General features: G+C 39.7%; 3 protein-coding genes across 9 annotated transcripts in view; all 3 read left to right on the plus strand.

The window, feature by feature from the left end:
- Positions 1-55: 55 nt before the first annotated feature.
- Positions 56-17,024, plus strand: nfascb (neurofascin homolog (chicken) b). 7 transcript variants are annotated; one of them, XM_030423959.1, is made up of 28 exons: positions 56-117; positions 359-636; positions 5,004-5,120; positions 5,203-5,308; positions 5,421-5,611; positions 5,976-6,098; positions 6,234-6,452; positions 6,916-7,027; positions 7,156-7,343; positions 7,424-7,555; positions 7,651-7,794; positions 9,110-9,221; positions 9,321-9,484; positions 10,572-10,719; positions 10,828-10,952; positions 11,041-11,142; positions 11,232-11,429; positions 11,595-11,665; positions 11,771-11,993; positions 12,198-12,313; positions 12,527-12,737; positions 13,090-13,212; positions 13,592-13,765; positions 13,932-14,063; positions 14,149-14,218; positions 15,541-15,552; positions 15,765-15,800; positions 15,909-17,024. In XM_030423959.1, exons 3-28 carry the CDS (start codon positions 5,045-5,047, stop codon positions 16,138-16,140), a joined length of 3,540 nt encoding a protein of 1,179 aa, XP_030279819.1. In that variant the 5' UTR covers positions 56-117; positions 359-636; positions 5,004-5,044; the 3' UTR covers positions 16,141-17,024. The 7 variants fall into 7 exon arrangements, with proteins under 7 accessions (XP_030279819.1, XP_030279822.1, XP_030279818.1 ...); XM_030423962.1 differs by lacking the exon at positions 56-117 and having other exon boundaries at positions 133-636; positions 4,999-5,120; XM_030423958.1 differs by lacking the exon at positions 56-117 and having other exon boundaries at positions 133-636.
- A 2,163-nt stretch (positions 17,025-19,187) lies between these two features.
- Positions 19,188-23,333, plus strand: LOC115584438 (acidic mammalian chitinase-like). Its single transcript, XM_030421860.1, has 12 exons — positions 19,188-19,212; positions 19,379-19,422; positions 19,501-19,530; positions 19,632-19,836; positions 20,556-20,612; positions 20,727-20,892; positions 21,029-21,153; positions 21,254-21,377; positions 21,464-21,646; positions 21,781-21,897; positions 22,651-22,783; positions 22,892-23,333. Exons 2-12 carry the CDS (start codon positions 19,398-19,400, stop codon positions 23,224-23,226), a joined length of 1,500 nt encoding a protein of 499 aa, XP_030277720.1. The 5' UTR covers positions 19,188-19,212; positions 19,379-19,397; the 3' UTR covers positions 23,227-23,333.
- A 717-nt stretch (positions 23,334-24,050) lies between these two features.
- The window catches only part of LOC115585717 (acidic mammalian chitinase-like), a 4,843-nt gene continuing 1,963 nt past the window's right edge, over positions 24,051-26,930 (plus strand). The window contains exons 1-9 of the mRNA XM_030424325.1: positions 24,051-24,109; positions 24,194-24,220; positions 24,321-24,525; positions 24,600-24,656; positions 24,750-24,915; positions 24,994-25,118; positions 25,206-25,329; positions 26,566-26,748; positions 26,905-26,930. The exon at positions 26,905-26,930 is cut by the window's right edge and continues 91 nt beyond it. Of these exons, the coding sequence (XP_030280185.1) occupies positions 24,085-24,109; positions 24,194-24,220; positions 24,321-24,525; positions 24,600-24,656; positions 24,750-24,915; positions 24,994-25,118; positions 25,206-25,329; positions 26,566-26,748; positions 26,905-26,930 (938 nt within the window). The 5' untranslated portion in view covers positions 24,051-24,084. The remainder of the gene's footprint in view (positions 24,110-24,193; positions 24,221-24,320; positions 24,526-24,599; positions 24,657-24,749; positions 24,916-24,993; positions 25,119-25,205; positions 25,330-26,565; positions 26,749-26,904) is intronic.

Below are 26,930 nucleotides of genomic sequence, written 5' to 3' on the forward strand. Positions count from 1 at the left end.
TCCCCATGTGTCTGGAAGCTGTGCCCTCCCCGTCCACAATAGACTGACTTTGTTCCAAGACAGAAACGCTTTGTGTCAGAGAGTGTGCGTTCGTGCCAGCCACAGTGGAGATACGAGGTCAGTATGCCACCCCCAATCTAACACACTGAAAATCAACAGCACACATGAACAAACGCACACAAAAAATATTTGATCTCTTAAACAAGCCGTAGCTAATTGTTGCCTCTGTGGGAGCTGGATGACACCTGATCTACCAACTAGTGAAGGAGGTGTCAGCTCTGTTTAACTCTCCTCTCCCCTCACGGTGGAGATGACGTTTTGTTTATGTGTGGATTTCACAATGGATTTATTATAATAGGCTCTCGGGCCCTGTTCGCCAGGCGTGTGACCCAGGCTCCGGGTTAGCCATCCTGATCGGCCACGTGAGCCTCTGTTATCGGGCCTGTCACCTGCTTTGAGATGATGGAGTGACAAAATAGCATTAAAAACCAGATGCTGCTGAAAAAGGGGGAATCTAACTGTGAAGATCATGTTGTGAATCTGCTGTGACAGAAGATGAGAGGAAAGTAGGAGTCTGCCTTCAGTGCGACGAGGGGGGGAAAACGGAGAGAGAAAACACCTGAACTACACTCAAAGGTAAGACTTTCTAAACAATCACCAATTTGATTATTTTAATTCTCCTATTTTATGTAATGTTTGTTTTTGGATTATAAAGGACACAGTGTTGGAACACAGTAAGATTAGCATTGAGTACCAGCATGTGAAGGAGTGCTGTAGTCCTTGAAGCAGTCGTTCAAGATGACCATCGAAGGAAGTCAAGGTTTTAATGATGTCATAGCCCGAGTTGAGAAGTGGGATGGGTCTACAACCGCACCAGCAGATTTTTTTTGAGAGCTCACACAAGATTGTTCAGCTCTCACACCTGCCGCTGAAGATTTGTATCAGTTCTTTCTGTTACACGTGAAATGTCAATGTGGCTTTATATCTTCCTGTTTAATGTGAGGAGAGTAAAGTTTACAGTTTTTTTATGTCTTTGCACATTTACAGCATCAAATATCAATCTGCCTTTATATTTGAGTCACGCTAACAGCTTGGTTGTGTGGATGGACATGTACTTCAGGTCTGAAGATGTACCAATTTGGTCCAAGCTGAAATATCTTGACAATTATCTAATTGATTTTATATGAAAGTTTGACAAATTCATTGTCCCCAGATGATTAATTCTACTGACTTCGGTGACCCACTGACTTTTCCTGCCACCACGAGGTTGACGTTTGCAACTTGTAATCAAATCTCCACAACTTTGGGTTGGATTGTCATAAAAAATAGGTTCAGAAATAAATAACTTTGGTGATAACTTAGCATTCCCTATAGAACCACCACTATAACGTATAAAAATGACTAATACTGAAGTCCACGCCAACAAACACACCTGCGGAACTACTGACATTCAAAAAATTGCTCGAAGAAGAACATTTTTATCAAAATTTTATCCCTGCTAAAAAATATATCAATATGTTAGTATTACTTATGTGAGCATGCCGTACAAGAAGTTTATGTTAGCGTGCACATCTATAAAAAGTTAAATTCAAGGTGCTAAGTTCACTAAATCAAAAGTCAAAGATTCACGTCGGCACATAAGATAATGCTCCTATGAACATTTATTCCCTCCACATGTGAAGTCTCAAGCTCAAGCCCTTCTTCGGACAGTGTATGTCACATGTGGAGACGATAAGTGTTTCATGGGAGCATTAGTGTGCAGACTCTTTCATATAATGGTGAACATGTTAGCTTAATAGTTCTCATGTTTGTGAAACAATAATGATCTGAGTGTCCAGAGGTAATGACTGAATGGAGGACAGTGTCCCGCTCAACTGGATTTTTATCTCCAATCGCTTCTTGTGCTCTCACTTATGCAGTGACGTCAAAGTGCAAATGATAGGTGCTCTGGGTCTGAACAGGCAGCTTGTGCGGTCGAACCCTGCCTCCCACATGCCATCTGCTCTTACCCGGGCCCTGGGCACACGTGCCAAAGGAGACCCGCGGGCATAGAGACCTTCTTGTCGTCACTGAGCTGGCTCTGTCCGCCTCTCGGCCTCCTCACTGTGCAATCTGGTGCATGGCACTGATCACTGCTCACTGCTAGGCCTGCTTCAGTCCAATGTATAGGCAGAAAAAAGCCCATTCTGAGAGCCAAGAAGCTCAACATACCCTTCTCTGCTTTTGTTATCTGTGTGAGGCAAGTTGTGCTTCAGCTGTGAACACGGAGGATGGGATCAGGGCCAGAGGACGCAGAGCTGTGAGAGTCTTCATGGTTTATGTTACAAGCGCTCTGATAAATATGATATGAAACAATGTAGGATCATTATTTCTACAAAGATTTAAGTCAGCCTTATTATTAGACATGCAGATTTGAATCGTAATTGCAAGTTTAACTGCTTCACCTCATTTACTCCATCCACCCAACCCGCCACCGAGCTATTGTTTGGTCCAGTCAGCAACCCTGTGTGGATTCCTGAAAGCCTACACAGGTCAGGACTCTGTCGACAGCCGTGAGATGGCTTTTGTTTAACACAAATGAAGCTTCTCCTGCATATTTGGCACCGCAACCAGAAAAAGGATTTTCTCAGCCGAATGGTAATGACCTTTTCCTTTTTCGGAGGAAATGCGAATGTGAATGGCTGGGTGAGCGTAATTGGCAAAATGGAAAATTGGGGATATATTGAAAAGACAGTTTCAAGGAGTTGGAGGGAGTTTTAGACGTATTATTTCACATCAGAGAAAGTTAACAAAGGAAGGAGTTAGTCCAAGTGATACTGAGAATATTTCGAACGCTGGATGCCTCTATCCTCGGCACTGGAGTCACGTGACTTGAGATTTGTCACATGTAAAATTCATGGTGGGAAACAGATATCGCTTTCATGCTCTGTTCCCCTTTTTCTCCCTCCCGCCCCCATTTTGATGTCATCAAAACCAACAAGAATGCAAATTGCACAGAATATGAGTCGGTTTGTGCTTCCAGTCGCTCAACCAGACTGATTTCTATTCAGGTCAAAGCTTATTCAACTACAGGAGAGAAAAATCAGGCTGCAGAATAATATCGGTGTAATAAATCCAAACATTTATTTAGTGTCTTGCTCATCATGCGGACAAACTTTGCGTCCGCATTGTGTTGATGTATTGAATTATGAGAGCCCGGTCAGAACAGTGAGGCTGAGTGGGTGATGAGTAGGTGGTGTGGATGGTGCTCATCCATTATTCATGACATGGGTGGGCAGAGTGTAAGTGGCTGCGACAGACAGAAACTCTATTACTGAAGTGTATCAACTCCTCAAGGGTTCTTGACCTGATATTTGAAGGACTGAGACATTAATTGGTATACTGCACAAACAGGAATAATTTTGGTGGAGTAAAGTCATTGGAATTATCGGGGGAATTGGGGAAACCGCAGAAATGGGGGAGGAGAGAGCCCTGATTTGACTTTACATGAGAGAGGTAGGTACGGACACATTTTTGTTTTGATTGTATTACCATGACTTATAGTTTAATACATATTTATAGCAATAATGTGAGAAAGAGAGGCATCGAGTGAAACACTTGTCTGAGTCTTTCTGATACGGCAATGTGATCTGAGTAGTGGAGATGTCAGTGGTGGAACAATATTTATACATCTACTTTAATTAGCAATTTTAATTTAATGCTATTTCACACTTGAAATGAAAAGACTGATCCAGTTTTTTCACAAAAATGTTGTCATGTGAATGTTTTTTGTGTCAGATGTTGTGATGTTAGAAGTCTGTGAGCTCTGAAAAGACTCACTGAGGGGAGTTACTTCCCATCTGAGATGATTTCATCTAAATATCCAACGTTGTGTAGATTTACTTTATACCTTTTTACAGTACAAGATTTCTACCATTAAAAAGTTATTAACTTATTACATTACAACATCTGGGATTTTCTTTTCTTTTTTCCTGTGGCCACAGAGCAACCCTAACCCTCACAGAGAGATTCTCACAGTAATGATTTCCCTTTTTGAAAACTAAATAAAGGATTACTTGAACTGCAAAACTAATGACATACCTTACTCATTAAAATAATTGTAATATTCTAAGTACAGTTTTCTGATTATACTTTCTCTTGTAACAGAGTTTTTTTGTAGTGTGGTTTTAGTACTTTTGCTGAAGTGAAAGACTAGAATACTCCTTGTCCATTTCTGTCATTGGCTACTTAAGTTAAAGTAAAAGTATTATCAATAGTTATACTATTTCACATGATTAGATTAATATAACGTTAAGGATTTTACTGTTGTAGCATTTTTTTGTTTCGGACTGCAGCAAGGATTATTATTATGTTAATCTTGTGATTATTTCTCAATTAATCCACTCAATGTGTTAAAGTTGTGATAAAGTCCATCAGGTTTACCCAGAACCCAAAGCGTCAACTTCACAATGCTTGTTTTGTCCAACAAATAATCCCGACTTTCAAATTATGAAAAAAAAAGAAAAAAAAAAAGAAAATTATTAAATTGATCAGAAGAAAAAACAGCAAATACTCTGATTTCAGAGGCTGGAACCATGTTTTGCGTTAAAAGTGATCTAAACAATTATCAAAATAGTTTCCAGTTAATTAACCACTGATTTCAGATTTACTTGTTTTAACAGTGGGGTAGTTTAGTTTACAAAGGCATTATATCCCCAAAGCTCCTCATATGTTTTGCATGCAAAAAGTCTTAATTTGTTCAGTAACTACTTACTAATGCTGTCAGACAGTTGCTGTGAATTAAAAAGAATACTGGAAATCAAGAGAAGTGAGAAGGAGGCAATATGTTTTGAAGGAAGGATTTAACAGTGTGGTTTTACTACTTTTAAGGAGTCCTTTTTCCACCTCTGTGAGATGTTCAGGATGTTTCATATACACTCATTTGTTCTCAACTTTAACTGCATTAAATCTATGCATTGTACAGCAGATTTTCCTCTATTGTTCATTATTTAATTTGAGAACAGGAGATCCGGTGAAGTGCTGCTGGTTTCCATGCACTGTAAAGATGGGGACACTGGTCGAACCAGCGCTGCTGCTACTCGTTTGGCAGAGTGTTTGGGCTTTGGACATCCCTCTGGAAGGTGAATCAGTAACCTAAATACATGTTTGTGATATTGTCTCATCACATTTGCCACTAAGCTTGATTTATTTCTCCGCCTGCAGTCCGGCAGCCCCCAACCATCATAAAGCAGTCAATGAAGGAGCATATTGTTGACCCTAAAGACACCATGGTCATAGAATGTGAAGCCAAAGGAAACCCTCAACCCATGTAAGATCTGTTGTCGCCCGCTGAACAGCTGTGTTAAAAACTTGATTACCATCTGCAAAAAACCTCACTGTTTTTATTTCTGTCTTCTTTCACTTGATGCTCATTCATGAAGTTTCTCGTGGAGGCGGAATGGGAAGTATTTCAACGTGGCACGTGACTCTCAAGCATCAATGCGCAGGCGCTCAGGGACACTGGACATCTATGCCTGGAACAATCCAGAACAGTATGAGGCAGAGTATCAGTGCATAGCCTCCAACGAGTATGGATCGGCATACTCCAACAAAATCAGACTACGACTATACAGTAAGACCAGTGTTGGGACTGTTCGAGAATCGATGACTTGTTTTTCATCCACTCACGGAAGCTGTACAGGGACTCCTTACATCAGTATTACAACACTCAGCAGCATCATTTCAACATGTTTTGTATGCAGTATGTTGTGTAGTAATTCGAAATGACTCACAAAGACCTGCATTGCATAGATGACTGTCAACTAATGCTGTTGGTTATAATTTGCAATACTTTATAGGTTTCTCCATGAGATTTATTGATAATAAGAAAAAGTTGACAATAATAAGTAGATAATATGCGTATCTGATCAGGTAGTTGATTGTATTTGTGTGTAACATGTATATTAACATGTATATCCTACTTCTGTGTTGTAAAGGAGCCCCTGTGTGGCCGAGGGAGATTCTGGAGCCGGTGGTGATCAGCGCCGGCTTGCCTCTGGTCCTGTCCTGTGACCCCCCGCCTGGTCCACCAAGACCTGAAACCTACTGGATGTCCAGCTGTAGGTGTCCCACATTTGAGTCATGTAACAGTTAAAGCATCAAAAAAGGAAGTATTTTAATGATCTGCTAACCAAACAAGCCTTCAAGTATTATATTTAAATGTTTCTTCTGTGAACTGACTGCATTTCTTTCAGGCTCATATGCGAGACCCTTCAACTGGCCCATCCAGACAGCCTTCCCCACCATGCAGCCTGTGCGGCAGGACCGCAGGGTATCCATGGGGGTCAACGGAGACCTGTACTTCTCCAACGTCCTCGTCAACGACTCTGCTGCTGATTTCTGCTGTAACGCCCGCTTCCCCTACAAGAATGTCATCCAGCAGAAAATGCCCGTGGTTGTTAAAGTGCTTACGAGTGAGTGTTCATGAGCGTTTTAGTTTTTTAGCCATTATCAGATCTTCTTCTTGGCCACACGTTCACTTCTACTGACTGAGACACATTTCAGGTGTTTACACAACCTGCGGCAGTGAAGAGTCAAAATAAACTTTTACTTTTACACTAACTCTATCTGTTCTGTTCACCACTACTCATTTCTAACCAAACATATACACTAATGAGTACTTCTAATGTGTTGTTATCATTAACCTACCTGTTTTTTCTGTGATTACTATACCAACAAACTGGAGCATTTGTTTTATTTCAGACCCTAAAAAGACTCACCACTTTCTCCAGCTAAACTTACCTATTGTGGTGAGTGTGTGTTCTGTCTCACGCAGCTCTTTTCTCTAATTTTTCTAAATGTGAACTTGCGCTGAACCTGCTTCTGTTGTCTCTGATTTCTACTGATTTGGTGTGCTTGGGTTTGTTTCCTCTGCAGCTCGTACGGTGGCCGAGGCTGCCCCCACCTGGCTTTCTCCCACAGGCTCGTCCAGCACCATAGTGGTCCTGCAAGGAGAGGAACTGCTCCTGGAGTGTATCGCTGGAGGAATGTGAGTGTGTTTTAAGTGTTACTTTTTTTAAAAAGCCACAGAGGTGTCTGTTTGTTTTTTTTTATGTAAGTTTGACTTTGACTTCATGCAAGTCACCTTGTGTAAAGCCTTGTTTGTCATCATTGAAGGCCGACTCCTCGTATCACGTGGACCAAAGACGGTGACGAACTTGTGGTGATCTCACCCATGAAAGTGAAGAACTTCAACAAGATGATTCAAATCCCAAGGGCCTCTTTCGATGATGCGGGTGAATACGTCTGCACCGCCGCCAATAAGATCGGCTACATTGAGCACACAATAACCGTCAGGGTCAAAGGTGAGACACACTCTCAGACAAGTGGCCTTTTTTTCACTGCGCAAGAATGTTGAAGCAACTAATGTGCTTGAATCTGACAGCGGCTCCGTTCTGGTTGGAGAAGCCCTCTGATTTGGTTTTGGCCCCTGAGGAAAATGGACGCTTAGTATGTCGCTCTGATGGCGTTCCTCGTCCCACAATCAGCTGGTTCCTCAATGGGGAACCTATTGAAAGTAAGTTTTTTGGAGATCATTACCTCATAACTGTAAAAGTCAATCTAAATCATACCAACCGCTTCTGTGTTTTGTCGTTTTTTTTCCCCCCACAGCTGCCACACCGCAGCCCAACAGACAGGTGTCAGGAGACATGCTGACGTTACGCGGTGTGACCACTGTAAACAACGGCGTCTACCAGTGCAATGCCTCCAATCAATACGGATACTTATTCGCCAATGCTTTTGTCATTGTGCTGCGTAAGTTCACACTCTCTCAGCCATAAAACTTTTTTTTGTTGTGTTCGCAGTCATGACCCAGACATGAGCTGTGGTTTTGATTTTGATTGAAAAAAAAATCATCAGATATACTTTTAGAATTATTCACATATTAGTCAATAAACTCGAAACATTTTCAGTGTCATGGCACCTGTAAATTTTAAGTGGCAGTAAGCTGAAATCTCTTTTAAAAACACTTGTATAAATCATTGTATCTTTTAGTCAATCAGACTTTCAGAAAAAGGCATTTCTGTTTTTTACAATAAACAAAACAAAACAAAACACTGACATACAAATCAAAGGTGATGTTGAAATGAACATGGTTAGATTTTCATTTGCTTGTTCATATAATTAAAACAAAAAAAATCACAAAAATACTGAAATAAAAAGCCTGTTTTTTTCATTGCTGAGACTTGATGTGGTTAGTGCAAAGTGTAGGATTGCACATGTGCCACACAGTGTTGCTAAAGCTCAGGCTGATAGGAAGTCAAGTCCTGTGTTATTTTATATATGGAAAAAGCAGTCAGGGTGTAAAGCATCACATGTCATAAAGTAATGGCCAATCCCTGCTTTTTTTTCACTGTAACAATAAATATTCTTGACTTAATAAGCAACAAACTAAATTAATTAATTATAAAACAACTTTAGTTACTATTTAACATGAATTTTGCTCTAAAAAAAACTCAGCTTATCAGCTCTATGAGGACTGTGTGGGTGTAATTGACAGTGTTAAAACAACACATCGACTTTATATCGTCAGATATAAGGTCAAAGAGCACAAAAAAGAACATGACATCCCCTCCAAACCACTCTGAAATAACCAAAACTATTACTTATATCACATACTGTATAAATGAATTGCTCACGTAGGACCTCAATACTCATATTAAGTCGCTGATCTAGAAAATACTGTGTGTTCAGGGCTGTCAAAGGGAAAAAATAACACTTTTAAAAGTGTTTTAAGATTAATTTTGCTTTTTTGAGTCTGAGTACATCAGATTTTGGCAACTTATTACCAAAGCTGGCAGTGAGGAATCCTACATGGACATGATTCTTCACTGACAGAAGCCTCAGAACACCATCAGTTGAACGATACCAAAAGATAATCTGTACTTTCAGTAATGAGCGTTTGTTTGTTTTGCTCCATGACCTTTCTACCCACAGAGGACAGAAACTAGGAGAAATCGGTTACAACACTAGACTTACAGGAGACGAGCAGGTTAAGGAAGAGTGTACCAACGATATCGATTCAATAGTCCATTATGAAATGAATTATTAACTATCAGTGTTTCCCTAGATGCAACTCCTCGTATTCTCAGCCCAAGGAATGAACTCATCAAGGTGACAGAGGGCAGCCACAGCTTCTTAGACTGCCGCTACTTTGGTTCTCCAGTGCCAGACCTGCGATGGTGAGAGCATGCAGCTTGAGATTTTACTGTAAAGGGTGTGTTCAGGCATCAGCTCACGGTGTGTGTGTGTGTGTGTGTGTGTGTGTTTGTGTCACACAGGTCGAAATATGGACAGGGCACTCTTGAAGGAAACCGTTTCAAGACCCACAGTAATGGGACTCTTGAGATAAAGCGCATACGGATAGAGGACCAGGGAACTTACCTGTGTGTTATCAGCAACGTTGCAGGAAGAGATGAGAGCCAAGTGCGTATAGAGGTCAAAGGTGAGAGTCACAAAGACACCTGTCACAATTAGATGGCTCTAAGTCCACCAGTTAACGCCTCACATGTACGTGCTTCTTGACATGTGTCTCTTGAGAGGCCACTTGTGATCAGATCAATTCCACAACTCGCGAAAATTTTCAATTTTTAAAGGCAGTCTGGGGACTTTTAAAGATGTAGCCTATATAGGTTACTGTTAACTATATTTGTTACTAGGGCTGGGTATCACCAGGTACCTCGCGATACGATACTATCACGATATTTTGCCCACGATAACGATAATATCACGATACAGCGATTCTGCGATAATCGATATATTGCAAAAATTTCATCCACGATACATCACAATATCTGTGTCACTGAAGAAATTCATAATTTATTGACTGCACTGAATCCATTTCACAGGAATTACAAAACATTGTCAATTTCACATGAATGACAGCCAAGTAAACAAAGAGTATATTGCACAGTGACTGTTCTTAACACACACACTGACTACAACTGTCATTAAATATCTATATGTGTGGGTTTCAGAGCCACTTAAACCATTTTTTAAATTTTATTTGGTTGTATACCTATGTTTGAATAAAGATAAAGCTGTCCTCCGAAGAGGGGTTGTGGTGGTGGGCCAAAAAAAAAAAAAAGAAAATGTAAAAAAAAAAAAAAAAAAAATATATTATTATTTTTTAACATTTTTAAATATCGATATTTGGCACCAGTGTATCGATAACGTACCTTAAGACGAAATATCGCGATATATCGTAGAATCGATATTTTGGCACACCCCTATTTGTTACCATCAATAAATGTTTTCTTCTTTCATAAATTTAGCGTAAATGATGAAATCAGTTGAAGCAGTTTGTTCAAAGAGCTGTTACATGTGGCCAGATAAAACACACTTCAGACATAGAAGGAGACAGACTGGTACAGCGATGCTACAAATCTTTATACAAGATCTTTTAAGGGAGTCAGGGGAAACTGCAGACACTGCAGGACACATGTTGATACCTTTCATACTAAAAATGTTTGACTCAGACGCACGATTTTACACAAATGCTTTCTGATTGCTGTATAATTAATTCCTCGCAGAGCCCACTGTAATCGTCACAAGACCACAGAGTATGAAAGTCATCCGTGGAACCGATGTGCGCCTCGAGTGTGGTGTAAAATCAGATGTCACTACTCCCATCACAACCACCTGGATGAAAGGCAAAAAGCTGGTCACTCTCGGCTGGAGGTGTGGCCTTCTATAGAAATATACACTATGAACACAAACATTTTTGTACTTGAATTAAAAGTTTTAGCATCTTGATCTGACCATTTTTATCCTCATTTCAATCCTCAGACTCTCTATGGATGAATCAAACCTGGTCATCACTAACGTAAACAGAGGCGATGAGGGCAATTATACGTGTGTTGTTAAGAGCGAACTGGAACAGAAGTCTGCCTCAGCACGCCTAATGGTGATGGGTATGACACATTTAAAATAAATCGCATTTCATCAACCATACAGTGCGTTTGGCTTTTTAAGCATACATGTTTTTTTTTGTGTGTGTAGACCGTCCAGATCCTCCCACTAACTTGGAGTTGTCAGATCCATATGAAAGAAGCGTAAGACTCAGTTGGGTTCCTGGAGACAGCAACCACAACCCTGTCACAGGTAAGAGCTGGTCAAATTGAATAAACTCCAAAACATTTGTAATTATTCTTTCAGAGGAATTCTTCTCCGTTTACTTCCCTCTCACACAGAGTACTTAGTGCAATATGATGATGATGACTGGTTGCCTGGCAAGTGGAAAAACCTGTCGACGTACCCGGGGAACCTCAACTCTGTCATTCTGCATCTTTCACCATTCACCTACTACGAGTTCCGGGTCATCGCCATCAATGAAATTGGAATGAGCCGCCCGAGTCGTCCATCTATGCGCTTTCAGAGCAGTGGTGCACGTAGGTTTGATACATACTTGTACTAAATATGAAGCAATCAGAGAAAATGTTAGCTTACAATAAAGACTGGACTGGATATACATGGAAGTTATCTCAATCTTTCGTCCAACGTAATGCTGAAATTTTCCTTTAAAGTTAATGATCTGCTTTGGTTTTCCTTCACAGCGCCAGATGTCATCCCGAAGAACGTAAAGGGTGTGGGTACATGGAGGAATAACATGGAGATCAGCTGGGAGGTAATTGGAATTAAACCAATCAAAAATCGTACAACTTTAATATCAGTATTGGCTGTTGAATATGGTAATTTCTGCCACAATGGTCACTCTGAAGCGTGCTTTCAGCCTCTGACCTGGAGAGAGTGGAACGGCCCTCACTTGAAGTATCTAGTGTGGTGGAGGAGGAGAGATTCCAGAGAGGAGTGGAAGAATGCAACCACTAAATGGCTGAAGTACTACATCTACGATGCAGATACCTTCACTCCTTATGAGATAAAAGTCCAGGCTGTCAACGACTTTGGACTAGGTCCAGAGTCTCCAGTTGTCATTGGTTACTCTGGAGAAGACCGTAAGTATCAGCATCATAATACACAGATTAGACTATAGACTAACAAAGGAAGAAGAAACTAACAGGACTCGTCTGTTTTAACTTGAATCTTAAGTCACAGGTAATCACAAATGATTGTGTGTTTTCTAAATCTTTACCAATTTGTCTTTCTCATTACCTCTCTTTGTCTTCACTGACCACTAAGACAATCTCTGATTTCCCCAGGTCCCTTAACTGCACCCCTGAACCTGAGAATATCCGATATCGAGGCCACTCAGGTGACTGTGCACTGGGACCCAGTGTCACGCAACTCTCTCATGGGAGAACTAAAGGAATACAAGGTCTGTCTGTTGTTAATTCAAGGATGGATAATGGATTTCCTATGTACAATCTCATACAGGCAGTTATTTAAAACCAGTACAGAAATATGAATAAATGCATATTAATACCTGAAACTAAACAAAGTGCAGGAACTCAAACATTTCTTGGAAAAACCTACCAAAAATAATAATCCAGTGCTGGATGCTGAGTATATGTTGCTTCTCATCTGTCAGGTCTACTACTGGAGGGACAGCAGCCAGCTGAGGTGGCTATGGGTCAACAGAGGGATGAAGTCCAAAACATTTCCAGACGATGATCCGGAGCCCTCCGGGGTCCTCACTGGGCTCATTCCCTACAGCAACTATAAGATGTACATAGTTGTGACAAACAATCGATATGAAGGGCCGCCCAGTAACAATATACACTTCTCAACACCCGAAGGAGGTAAAACAAGTGTCTAATTTACCATCCAAGGAACAAGATAATGTCTGTGTCCTAGTAGACAAATCACAAGTTAAAATGGAACTTGTATTGGAACTGGTATTTTTAAACTGGACACGATTTTCCCAGGTTTTTTGTCCCTCAATGTTTTTTCAACACTAAACAGTAACAGTCTGAGCCCGTCTGTGACAAAAACAAGCTCTGTGTGCAGTGGGTGTCTGTAAATGCACTCGTATTTCTATAGCGCTTTTCCAGTCTATAGTGGGGAAAGTATCTAAGTTAAAAACACCAGTTCCCCTGAAAGATTAATTCCATATCTTAACTGTGTTGTTTCCTGTTTGACTTTTGTCTGCAGTACCATCTGCTCCCAAATCCTTCAGGATCCAACAGCGGCATCTGGACAGTATTTATGTCGACTGGGACCTACCAGCAGAACCCAACGGTATCATTACCGGGTATTCCCTCAAGTACCAGACAGGTAAGCTACCCCAGCATCTGAAACACTCTCAAATACCACTTGAGATGTTTCCTTCCTCACAGGCTGCACATTCAAAGCATAATCTGCAGTCCTCCGAGGAAAAACAGCAAAGCCCTAATAATGGAAAAGGAAACGGTTCTTTTCACTAAAGCAGGTAAAGGCGTCCACATGACACTCAAGTCCGCATCACCGTTGCACATAATAGCGCACCTGAATATGCACTCAAAAACCAAAATACCGCTGAAGTGTTTTCTCGAGAGGGTAATGAACACTTGTGTAGGCACTCTCCCAACAGCAAGGTACTTAACAGCTCAGTTGTGTGCACTCTACCTGCATCAAGAGTCCTCCTAATGCACTGAAATTTCCACTCTCTCCACAGTGAACGCCACCAGGGGAGAAGAGCTGCGAGTCGAGGAGTTCCCTCCGAATGTAACAAGTTTCTCAATCCGGCGATTAGACCGCTACACTCGATACAGATTCTCCGTGGCGGCACAAACTAAGATAGGGATAGGGGAATGGCACACAGAGGAGTCACCCCACTACACCACTGAGAGTAATTTACTGCTTTTCAATACATTTGGTGGTTTGCAAAATTAACACTCTTAATTGGTTAGGTGATGTTGACTTTGATACTCTGTGTGTGTGTGTGTGTGTGTGTGTGTGTGTGTGTGTGTGTGTGTGTGTGTGTGTGTGTGTGTATGTGTATGTGTGTGTTTCAGTTTATGCTCAGGACCAGGTGGACATCTCCACACAGGGCTGGTTCATTGGGATCATGTGTGCCGTGGCTCTCATCGTACTCATCCTACTGATAGTCTGCTTCATCAAGAGGAGCCGAGGGGGGAAGTACCCAGGTACAGTTGGTGATCCCTCATATTCAAGATGTCCTTTAACACCCAACTGCATCTCTTCTAACAGCGTAGCTTGATTCAATTTCAGTACGGGATAAAAAAGACATTTCGTTGGAGCCAGTGGACGACAAAGATCAGGAGGGATCGTTTGACTACAGGTAAGCGTTGCAGCACGCAGCTGGTAGAAAGTGAATAAGAAAAGCACACTCACTGCAAACTTTACTGCTACCACCAGAGAGAATGTGGATACATCTTATCAACAAGTTATTTGACTACTGTTACTGTTACTGTTAGTGTGATCTTCCAAACTGTTTTACGAAACTTTAATTTTCTAAGGTGTTTTACATCATGTACTAGTATTTTTATGATGGCACAGTAATAATACTCAACACTAGATCATTATGTTTCCCATAACAGCGCTATCGTTAGTGTAGTTTTTTATTTACATTGATTTGCTCTGTAGCTGTGCATTAGTATTCTGTTTGGTGAATTAAAGCTGCTCTGTGGAGTTATTATTTTGTCTACAAGCAAACCTTATGTTCACATCATCAGGGCCTTGTCTGTTCAGATGAGTGTGTTAGAACCATTTCAGAAAAAACCTCTGCTCGTACTAACATACCTGAAAATGTGCATCAAGTGACCATCCACCTTCCATTGTTAGTAGGACGCAGATTATGAACTCTCTGTTTGGTTGCTCTGTTACAGAAAATACTATGACCATCATTGATCACTATGATCACTACATTCACATACTCTGAAGTAACTTAATTCAACTTTTAGTTTTTTTCATATTACAGATATCAGGACTGGTACTGGGACAATTTTTCCCAAATATAGGACAAAAATACATGCACTCCCATCATTAACACTATCCCAAAAGATCCATCTTCAGCAACCTAAAATGATGTTTATGTGTGTACTTTTTTTTTTAAAAGCTACATTTTAAGAAATAGCCGTTTAATGGGTGGACAGGGCCAAGAACACAGTTAATGTATTCTTGGGCTCATTTCCTTCAGTTAATAAATTATTTGCAAAGTTAATTTCCAGGGAATATTCTAAATCATCCATTGTTGATATCCATGTTGGCTGGCTGGAAGTCTTCTTCTTCACTGCCTTCTTCAGCAAATTACCACCAAAAACTGTCAATAAGTGACAGAGCAGGAAGCTGTAAACATATATGTCCATTGTGTCACATGCATGTAGACATAAATCAAAATGGAAGTCACTCGTAAAAACATTGCTCCCTAGCGATTTTAGTGGTCAAAAACTCCACAGGGTGCCTTTAATTTTGAACAAATTCTGGTTTGGTGCTGCACAGTTACAAATCAAATCTGTTGACAGTGTTGTGGCCTTATTTATGATAACTCCTTGACTGCATTTACATTATTTTCTTTTTTTTTCTATTTATCCTTCCTTTTCTACCTAAACCTTTATTCCCCCAAAACCTCAACCCTGTTCTTTTCCAACTGAACCACTCAAGGTCTCTTGAAAGGTATGGAAAGACTAAATATATTGACAGTTAAACTGTACAGTCATTGTTTGTTAATTTGTTAATACAATATGTAACCAACATAAGTTTAGAGCTGTAAATAGTTAATTTACAGAATACTGGAACTGTTTTCTGCATTTTATGAGGACAACCAATGAAATATGATTAAATTATGATCCTAGATGTTCATCTCAAACAAATTCTCTTCATTTTAGGATAGCACGTGTCTCCACTCTGCCTTACCCCCGCAGGTATGTACATGAACAATTTAAATGTATTGATTTTGTTTTCCACCATCCTCTCTTTCTTCTAGTCTGTGCCTAAAATACTTATTTCTTCTTGTTTCTATTATTTTGTAGAGATGAGGAAAGAGGGCTTCAAAGAGGCCAGTCGTCCATGGAGGCAATGATGAAGCGATCAGACAGTGATGACAGTCTGGTGGATTACGGCGAAGGAGGAGAGATACCGTTCAACGAGGACGGCTCATTCATTGGCCAGTACACCGGGACCAGGAGAGATGTCAGGGAGTTAGATTTTGGCGGAAGTCTGGAGCTCCACTCTCCAATGAACACCATCTACTCTCTCGCATAAAACTTAAAAATTCCATACCTGACTTCAGCTCAACTATCTGCCAAGAGACTCTACTTTGCTTGTACCTTCCACCCCAATTTAAGAATTTGTGAGGCTTGTCTGCAGGAGGGAACAGTTGGACCCTGAGCTGCTGTGACCCTCTGAGTTCTTGCAGTTATAGAAGTAAATAGTGGAATAGTTGGGACAGTACTCGAAGTGAGAAGCTCACTCATCTGAGTGAAAGCTTTACCTTTCGTGTTACCTGTAAATAAAAATGCTGTGTGTTTGTGTGCATAGAGTACACGTACATGTTCAATTATCCTGTCAGTGGAGATCAGAAAAGATAGAAGTGGATGAGTTTATCATGTTGATAAAAGCCGTTGCAAGGACCAATTTAACCACAGTTATTACGTCTTTTTCTTTCAGCTAATTCCAATAATGACATTTGTGTTATTTTTACATCATGGCTGTTTTGAAATAAGGGCTTCATATACTTTCACCATCAGGGAACCGTTATGTAATCCCTGAACTTTGCCAACAATTGATCTATACACTTGTGTTACGTGAACAATGTGAGAGTATAAAAGTGCTCGTGACAAGCGAAGGATTGTAAATGATCTATACAGACTACGGATTCATCTGTATGATCATTTTGCAAATTGTCCTCTGATGGGAGGCAAGATGAGAAAACACTTTGGGGAATCATAAAGCAGCCGTAAACCAGCTGATAAGTCAGAACACTTCTAAGAACTTGCCCTAACTGTGTCCCCAGTTCACCCAGTCTGGAGTTGGATAGAATCATTAATCTTTTTGCAACAGCTTAAGTGTGTTTGACCCCTAACGTCATCTGTGTGTTACCAGTTTTTATGTCCTAAATGTAAATAAAGTGGAAATATTTATTTCTAGTATGCCTGATATGTGTCCGTATGTTGAATTCAGCATTTCTGTTTCCTGATTTTAAAGGGTCGGTTTATTCTTTGAATATAATCATTGGAATTACTTGCCTGGGTTTAAGCCATCAAGAGGACAGTTAAATCATCAGAATGGTACTGTACATGATTGACTTTGACTTAAAACAAATGGAAGAAAACATTTTGGGGAACATATTTTTTGTTGAGTTAGTAGAGAACTAACCTAGTAACTTAGTTACCATACACATGAACAGCATGTGGTAGAAAACCTCTCTTCAAAGTCTCCAAGTCTCATCAAACAAGCAGTTTTATCCCATATGTCTCACTATCCTATTGCCCTGAGGGGCAAATGGAAAAAAGAAATTAAGGAACTTTGAAAGGTTATCCTGGCAGAACTTTCTTTTTCAAGGCTTCTGTATTGTGCCATTTTGCGTCTTAACACAACTTAAGAAGTACTTGCTCTTGGGCTGTGGTCCACAATTAAATCTGTTAGCCCTCCAATTGGGCACCCCTGCTTCAACTGTTGAAGCCGAACCTAGTAGTTCAGTCCTTTTGAACTCTAGCCAAATTGCCACTCGATATGATAACTCATATCATCGAAGGATCCCACAGCGTATTGGAAAAGGTAATCTTATCAATAACCTTGCAAGCTTATCAGGCCTCTCAGAGGATACTGTACTATATTGTGTTGGTTGACTTGTGTGGATTTCTTAGTTTTTACGATGGTGGCCCTCTGATTACAGATAAAATCTGAATTTGAGGTTAGCATACAAGTCAAGACATGTCTTTAGCAAACAATGCAATTTCAGACCAAAACATGAGGAAAAAAGATCAACTGAGCAATATATCAATGTTCATGAGCTTTGTGCCCCACCTCTCTATATTTATTCAGCTTATTAAAGGTGCTATTTGTAAGCACAGTTGATTTTCTAGTCTCATTCACAACTCGTCAAAAACTGATGCTTCAGGATCGTTGGACGGGTCGGCCACCATCCAAATGCGGCAGTTATTGAGTAGGTTAGAAACCCAGGGCTTTTCTTTTTTTGATGAGTTTTTTTGATAATGTGTCATCTTGTAGATTAAAAATTAAAGGTTGGATTATCAAAATGCCAAATACTCAAATGCAACCATTTGCTGCTTTTCTTTGTTTCAAGTTATAGTAAATTGAATATTGTTGGGTTTTCCACTGGTGACCTAACCTTATTTCAAGATATCAAGTTTCTGTGCGATATTAAGATGGCCATTTTATCACAATTGTTGGACACTTTATAGACAAACCCATCGATCAAAAATCACCAAAAAACTCCAAGACAGTCTCCTTGGACCCATTTAAATGCATTTTCTATCCTGACTGGATGTTAAACCTTGAAAACAAGGAATCAAGCCCTTGTCGGGTAGTTAAAACTCCCTTAACAAAGGCTTGACGACATCAGATTTTGACACAACAATGCCATGACAAGAAGGCATTTAAATAATTTAAAAGAGAATGCCTTGGAGCTTTCTTGTGTTCCTTATGTCTAGATGTATCCCTATTAGAAAAGGACCTCTAATTTGTCCAATCGGAGACCAGGAACCACTCCAATCCTGACATTTCTGTAAACCTATTGATTAGATGAGAAAATAATCATCAGATTAACTGACAAGAGAATTGTTTTTAGCTGTAGCCCTACTGTATTTGGGTGCCAAAATTCTAAAATAGGTCAACAAGATCAATTTCAACACCAATCCGAGGCAAAAGAAGAGTTTTCTGCAATTCTGCTTCAAAGACATATTGCAGGACCTGCAACCATAAAATGTATGACAAAAAAAAGAATCATCAAAGGCGACTTTACAAGAGTTGTGTTTTTTGTTTGTACCATGGTAACCAACTACAAAGTACAATGCATCGATTCACACATTTATCAAGGTCATCCTATCTGCATATCTGCATGACCTGTTCAGCTGTGGTGGCATGTTTATATAACCTTATGCTTGTAACAAGGTTTTATCTAGTCATAAAAACAGTTGTCGTCAGCTGTCACCTTCAGACCACTCACAGCAGATGACAAATAATTATCTTCTTCTGACGTATCAATCACACCTCACTGTCCTTGGTCCACAGCCTTTGACGTGGTCTTATCATGGCTATAAAAAGGACTCTCAGGTAAGCCATAGCAGCATCTGACCAAACAACTGGGAATAGGTAAGTCATCAGCGCAGAGGTTTCACTAGCCTACATTTTACAGTTAAACTCTTTTTAAAATACTGATAGTACAGCATGTGAAATGATATGTAATTTCCAAAAACTAAATTGCAAGAATGCAAAACATGAATAATGTTTCGTGACCCAACATTGTTAATTGCTGCAGGTGGCTCAGTTGATGAAACATGGCTCGACTTACAATCTTGGCTGGTAAGTTAAATTCATTAAGTCATTTAATGCAATTCATTTATTGGCACTAAAATAAATGAAAATTTCATGTTTTTTCAGGGCTGGCTCTTTTGATATGTCTTCAGACAGGTGAGCATTCATTCAACTTCTTTATATGTCATTTACTTCTTAACCGCCATGACCACAATCAGACACTTAATTCACATAATTTCTCATCCTTTCTCCAAAAGTGTCTTCTACCAAACTGGTGTGCTACTTCACTAACTGGTCCCAGTATAGACCGGGCACTGGCAGATTTCTGCCTTCCAATGTGGACCCCAACCTCTGCACACACTTGATCTACGCCTTTGCAATAATCAGCCCTTCCAGCGAGCTCACAACCTATGAGTGGAACGACGATGTTCTCTATAAATCCTTCAATGAACTCAAGCATATGTGAGTGTTTCCTGACTGCAGTATTGATCTATCTGTAGTAATATTTAGTAATTTTACAACAAATGATAAAATCAGCAGGCAAGATGAAGTTTGATTAAAAAAAATGGATAATTAGGGATCCTAGGAAAATCATTAAAATTGTATTATTTATCTTTTTCTACTAGAAATATCTGGTAGGCAAACTCTGGTCTACAGGCCCCACTTTGGGCAGCCCTGTTTGAAGTATACAACCTTCACTTTTGACATTTACTTAGGACAAACAAATCTCATGAATCTTGAATCTGCAGCAATACATTTCCAAAGGAAGATAAAATATACTCGGAAGAGCTAAAACTACATTTATAAATCTTACAATGTTACAAACGTAATGACCTCACAGTATATAACGCTCCCTCTCTGCACAATCATTAACTTTCTTTTACTTTTCGATTGCTGATAATTTTGCTGATACTGCTTCAGTTGTTTTAGTTCAGTAAGGTTTGTGATTTATAATGTTTTTCCAAGTGTTTTATTTATCAACGCTGGAGAGAGCAAAAGGAGGTCACAAGAAAAACATACAAACCTTCACACAAAGGCCATAAGCAAATATACATACTGTATATGAGTATGAAATATTCTTAGTCTACATTGCTGGATTGCTACTGTACTTTTACATCATTATAGTGTATCATTTAAATTATCTCTATACTTTTAACTGTAAATCTACATGTTTTTTGCAGAAACCCCCAGCTGAAGACTCTGTTGGCTGTTGGCGGCTGGAACTTTGGAACTACACAGTAAGTCTGCATGGCTTCAACAGCAAGGACTCATGAGCTTTTGTATTACATTGTTTTATGTATCAATTGAAGCATCATCTACAGTGTAACTAAGTTGTTTTCACATGTTTACAGATTTACCAACATGGTGACTAACCCTGCCAACCGTCAGAGATTCATCCAGTCTACCATCAGATTCCTTAGACTGCATGGCTTCGACGGCCTGGATCTGGACTGGGAGTATCCTGGAGCCAGAGGAAGCCCACCAGAGGACAAGCAGAGGTTCACGGTGCTCGTCCAGGTCAGTTTGGAAGTCTAGTCCTTCTCTAGTCAGCAGTATTGACAGAATCCTACAAAGCAACTTGATTTAGGATATATCAGCAGCAATGTCCTTCAATATTCTCACATACTACACAATGATTCCCCCTTACATTCAGGAATTACTCGCTGCCTATGAAAAAGAAGCCTCTGACAACAGAAGACCACGACTGCTGATCACAGCTGCAGTGGCTGCTGGGAAGGGACACATTGACAGTGGATATGAGATTGCTGAAGTCTCAAAGTGAGTTTCCTGTGACAGAAAGTAATTTATAAAATCTGTCTTTCTTTATTGTTTATTTTTTATTATTATTATTCTTGTGTGTGTCATCTGTGTCTAACAGATACTTGGACTTCATTAACATCATGACCTATGATTTCCATGGAGCATGGGACCCATTCACTGGTCACAACAGCCCTCTGTACCGCAGCTCTGTCGATCAAGGCGAAAACATCTACTACAATGTGGTGAGTAAAACTCTTGACAAAACCAAGTTATCACCCTCAAAGTCCCAGATGTGGAATACTTCACTTGTATTTGTTTTTAAAATCAGGACTTTGCTATGAAATACTGGAGAGACAAAGGAGCTCCAATTGAGAAACTCATACTGGGTTTCCCCACACATGGACGCACATTTCGCCTGTCATCAGGAGCTACCAATGTTGGAGCACCAGTCAGTGGACCGGCCACTGCAGGACCCTACACCCGTGAAGCTGGGTTCTGGTCCTACTACGAGGTCAATAAATGTTAAACATGAGAACAATAGTACATGACACAATTTAAAATGAATGCAAGCAGTGAGATGTTTCAAACCAAGACATCACAAATTATTTTGAGGATGTTTACGTATGATTTTCTTCCATTCTACAGACTTGCACTTTCCTTCAAGGAGCCACTGTCCGCTGGAATGATGAGCAAATGGTGCCCTATGCCACTAATGGAAATGAATGGGTTGGGTTTGATAACTGGCAGAGCTATGAAATCAAGGTAATAAACAACAAAATTTACCCTTCATATCTATGTTTATGGTGGTAATATAAACAAGATAGAAGTAGCGTATCTCTATCACTATCTTTGAAACGGGTGTAGCTAATCACATGCAGCACAAGTTTTTATACCCTAAATAGAGTAGAAGGTGACACTTTCTAGATATCACCTCATGCATGTCATAACAAGATTTCTGCATGTGTAGCATTTAATTACTGCAACAATATTCATCATTCAACTAGTTTTTTTTAAGTGTACTGTTACTGTTAATGGTCCAATCTCAGTAATATGACTTGAACATAACACAACCTATGAAATCACAGCTGTCACCAAGAGTCTTTGAAATCCACACCAGGCGCTATAAACAAACAGACCTTAAAGACAATGAATTGTGAATTCACTTATGATGTAATTTGGTTGTAGTTGTTTACAATGTGACTTGTGAATTATGGTAATAATACAGTTAAAGATATTCATAAAAGGAGGAAGGCATTATCTGACAAACATAAAGTAGAAAAACTTTAGAGGGTGCTGGATCAAAAACATTTGTCTCCTAAATTGGCTTTGAACAAACTAGCCTCTTTTATATTTGGGGAATCTTTCATGTGTTCAGACACTTTTGGACTTAAATTGAAATTTTAATTAATTTCAGCATTAGCACTTGATAAAGGTGCTGGAATTTGTTTATAACAATGTGTTACATTTGTACTGGTTATATATATTAAAACAAAAAATGTGACTTATATTCCAAAGACACAATATCTGAAGGAAAACAAATTTGGAGGAGCCTTCATCTGGTCCATGGACCTGGATGATTTTGCTGGACAGTTCTGTGGACAGGGAAGCTATCCCCTAATTAGACGTCTACGCACTCTTCTAGAATCAGGTAAACAAAAATCACTGTAGATCCCAACACTGCACAGCAATGCGTACAATTTCATTTGCATAAACTCTTAATTTATCTTGCTACATTTTCCACCTCCCCCTCTAACAGATCATCCACCAGTGAACAGCACTAATGCTCCTAACACCACTATCCGCCCCAGCCCGTCCAACAACACCACTGCTGCAACTAAACCTACAACTACCCAGCCCAGCACATCTAACACCGCCAGTGTTTCAACTAGACCTACTACTACCACTGCCAATCCTACCACCACGACTGTTGGTTCTGCAGAAACTTTCTGTGTTGGAAAGCGTGACGGCATCTACAAAAATGATAAAAATCACAACACTTTTATTCAGTGTGTCAACGGACACACATACATCCAGAGATGTCCAGTTAATCTTATTTACAATGAGCATTGCCGGTGCTGCGTCTATCCTTAATAAATATTTTTTCAGGGGACAAAATGTTGTTTGATTTTTCATTTTCATTTGTATACATCAACCTTGAACACGTGTATACATTCATATGAATAAAAAGTCAAAATTAATTATTTCTAACATGTTTCTTATTTTTACATGGTGTATATGATGAGATATTAAGGATTTTAGATTGAATACTCAAAATGTTTTGTTACCATATTAATTACCTTTAACTATGTCATATATTGAGATAAATTATAGGCCTGTCTAGTTTGAGATCTGTAAGAGAATTAGTCTTTTTCTCACTAGTCAGTAACCCTAGACATGCACTGAAGCTATGGCAAGTCTGTCTGAAAAAAACAGAAGATGAGCTCAAGGCCACTAAAATTCTCCAGGAACTTTATAAAATGTAATGGCAAACGTACTCCAACACCACAAGGCAAAGTATGGAGTCGTTTTTCAAAAGTTTATGGGTAGAGGTTTTTTTTGAAGGAACTGTAGAATTGATGCCAATCAGTACAAGACAGGATCAATTTAAATGTCAGACAGAACAAACAGTAAAAATAATAATTGACTGAATAAGTTCCAGTAAATGCTCACAAGTTGGTTTGTTCCTGTGCAGCCTATAGAGACCCAGTATCTGCTGCACGTGTCCTGAGAGATTTCTTAGAACAACAATATCTGATGAAATGTAAATTTTTTTTAAAAAATTTTAAAAAAGTTTCTGTTATTTGGTTAACGATGAAGCAACAGCTTAGTGTGCTAACCTTTGGGTTAGACCATATTTGTTCCTGGTTAATGATTGTCTTTGTCATGGTTTATTTATTCATCAGTAAGACAAAGGCATTCATTTCAAGGGCTCATCCAGATACAACCACCATGAACAAGCTAATTCTAACTGCAGGTAAGGCACTAAGAAAAGCTCTAAAATGGTTTCTTGAAATCAGTTTTTACCTGATATTTACTAACTAAACCTGTAACTTTAAAGGTCTCTGTCTTTGTCTTGGAAGTTTGGGTGAGTCATTTCTCTACAATTGAGCAAAGAATAATAGTTAAATGTCGAGTCAACGATTATTACTCAAAGAATGATGAAATAATTGTCTTCCAATGATTAGTGTCATCCTCCAGACTCATTTGTTATTTCACCAACTGGTCCCAGTACCGACCTGGCAGAGGGAAGTTTATGCCTCTGAACATTGAGCCAAATCTGTGTACCCACCTGATCTATGCCTTTTCTGGTATTAACGGGGCAAATGAGCTGGTCACCATAGAGTGGAACGACGAGGATCTCTATAAATCCTTTAATGGACTCAAACAGAGGTCTGTCCAGAACTTTCAAGCATAATTTCTAAAAAATCATCATAGCTATATACTTAATTTAGATATTCCCACAGGAATCCAAATCTAAAAACACTCTTGGCAGTCGGAGGTTGGAACTTTGGGACACAAAAGTAAGATATGTATCATAAAATAATCAATAAAGATCAATGGACTGTATGTACAATCTTTTTTAGAAGACATCTCTTTCCCTGAATGCTATCCAGATTCACTACAATGGTGTCAACACAAGCCAACAGAAACACATTTGTCCAGTCTTCTATCAAACTACTGAGAAAACATGGTTTTGATGGCCTTGACCTGGACTGGGAATATCCTGCTGCAAGAGGAAGTCCTCTGGAAGATAAGCAGAAATTCACATTGTTATGCAAGGTCAGATTCAGAATTACTGTCCTGGTGCTCAACTTATTTTTGACAGAACCATGAAGTGACTTTCCCATCATTCTACAGGAACTCCTAGAGGCTTATACAGCTGAAGGGACAGCAACTGGCCAGCCCAGATTAATGATCTCTGCTGCTGTGTCTGCTGGGAAAGGAACCATTGATGCTGGTTATGAAATCGCAGAGATTTCAAAGTACGCTGAATTAGTAATTCACACATTGACCCAATGATATGTTCTTTTAATGTTTTGGTGAATTTGATCGAACATGCATTTCATCAGGTATGTGGACTTTATTAATGTCATGACATATGACTTTCATGGCACCTGGGAGAGTGTGACAGGACATCATAGCCCTTTATACAATGGATCCCAAGACGTCCGGGATCATGTTTACTTGAATACTGTGAGTACTAGGATTTTTTTTAGCTGGATTATCTAATTTGAGCTCCGTGTTTTGGTTTCTTTCTCAGTATATGCATTTCCAATCACCTGTTCCTTCATTTTACGTTTAACCCTCAGGACTCCCTCAGCTCCTTCCTGCCTGCTCCACATTCAGCAGTCTCCTCATTGTTTTGACTCACAAAACAAAAAAATGACTACACTACACACTAAACACACTTCACTAAGCACTAAAGAACACACTAACTATACACTCCAAACACGCTATATGTCACAAATCTCTTAACTCTCAAACTCGCTATCTCTATCGATCTCTATCACCGTCACTGTCACAGTCACTCTTTCGCCACCGTCCCTCCCAAAACTTCCCCCTGTTCCTCAGCAACCAAATCACATGTTTTGCCATATCATTTTGTGGTTGGTTGGTATGGTGCCTTTTTCCACCAATAAGAACCTATTTTTTTGCTTGTAAACACTTGCTGCTTGTGGGCACTTTCGTGAGAAAAGCCAGTTTTTACCGTGTCTTCCTGCAGCACATGCACAGCAAACATGACGGCAATGTTCGCAAAAAAGCGCAGTGGACATTATTTATCGTAACTCCGATTTTACTTGGCCTATCAACACAATTTAAAAACTGGTATATAGTTTGAAGGCCACACCAACACATAAAGTTGGAACTTGAGACTCACTAGCCCCATTCACACAGGCCTTTGGGTGCAGCTTTAGTCCGCCAATTCCCCACCTCCATCTCAGTGTGAATCTCTCGGAGGAATATCGCTCCGGCCCTGATCCACCTCTGGAAGTAGTGTCAGGGCCGTATTATTGGAGAACCGAACCAGCGTGTCGATCGTACTGTCGTTAACTTTACGGTGTCCTCCATTCAACTTTTTACTGAGAAATTTCCCACAAAGCAATGATACATGACCAAACAAAAGTAACGTAGTAACTGTAACTGTAACTGTATTTGGCAACTTACATGTCCTCCTGCCCGCCCAACTGACTCTTTGTCACATTTCTGCCCGTCTGTCACCGGCAAAAAACTTTAACTTACCGAGTGTTTGTGATGAAAGTAAATCCAGACTTGACTGAGACTTCATGGACCACATCTGGAGAACCATCACTACCAACTGCCACATAAAAGTTGACGAAAGACAAATATTTTGGATTTCTTTTGCTAATTCAAAATGTGCACTACATTTGAAATTTGACCTCTGCGTAACTCTTTCTATTTACATTTCAGGACTTTGCCATGAGGTATTGGCGTGACAAGGGAGCACCTGTCGAAAAACTAAACATGGGCTTTGCCACATATGGGAGAACATTTCGATTGTCTACCCAATCCAGTCAGGTTGGAGCACCAGCCAGTGGTCCTGCTTCTGCTGGAACTTTTACAAGGGAGGCCGGCTTCTTGTCCTATTATGAGGTAAAACTGGCAATGATTCTTTGAGTTTAACTGTCAGTGTAATTTTCTTATTAATCAGCTATGTTGCTGAACATCTAAAAAGTCGCTTTCTTATGATGTCATCACAGACAGCATTAATACATTGGTTTGAACTTTAAAATGTAACTCTTCTTTCAGATTTGTGGTTTTCTTCAAGGCGCCAC

Source organism: Sparus aurata, chromosome 7, assembly GCF_900880675.1.
Source record: "Sparus aurata chromosome 7, fSpaAur1.1, whole genome shotgun sequence".
In the NCBI taxonomy this organism is placed as follows: domain Eukaryota; kingdom Metazoa; phylum Chordata; class Actinopteri; order Spariformes; family Sparidae; genus Sparus; species Sparus aurata.

Bases quoted from the DNA above. Each gene is read 5' to 3' on its own strand.
- nfascb (XM_030423959.1), top strand. From the start codon at position 5,045: ATGGGGACACTGGTCGAACCAGCGCTGCTGCTACTCGTTTGGCAGAGT. The intron at 11,430-11,594 runs GTAGGTTTGATA...TTTCCTTCACAG, and splicing joins CTTTCAGAGCAGTGGTGCAC to CGCCAGATGTCATCCCGAAG. The intron at 15,801-15,908 runs GTATGTACATGA...ATTATTTTGTAG, and splicing joins ACTCTGCCTTACCCCCGCAG to AGATGAGGAAAGAGGGCTTC.
- LOC115584438 (XM_030421860.1), top strand. From the start codon at position 19,398: ATGGCTCGACTTACAATCTTGGCTG. The intron at 21,647-21,780 runs GTCAATAAATGT...TCCATTCTACAG, and splicing joins GGTTCTGGTCCTACTACGAG to ACTTGCACTTTCCTTCAAGG. The intron at 22,784-22,891 runs GTAAACAAAAAT...CCCCTCTAACAG, and splicing joins ACGCACTCTTCTAGAATCAG to ATCATCCACCAGTGAACAGC.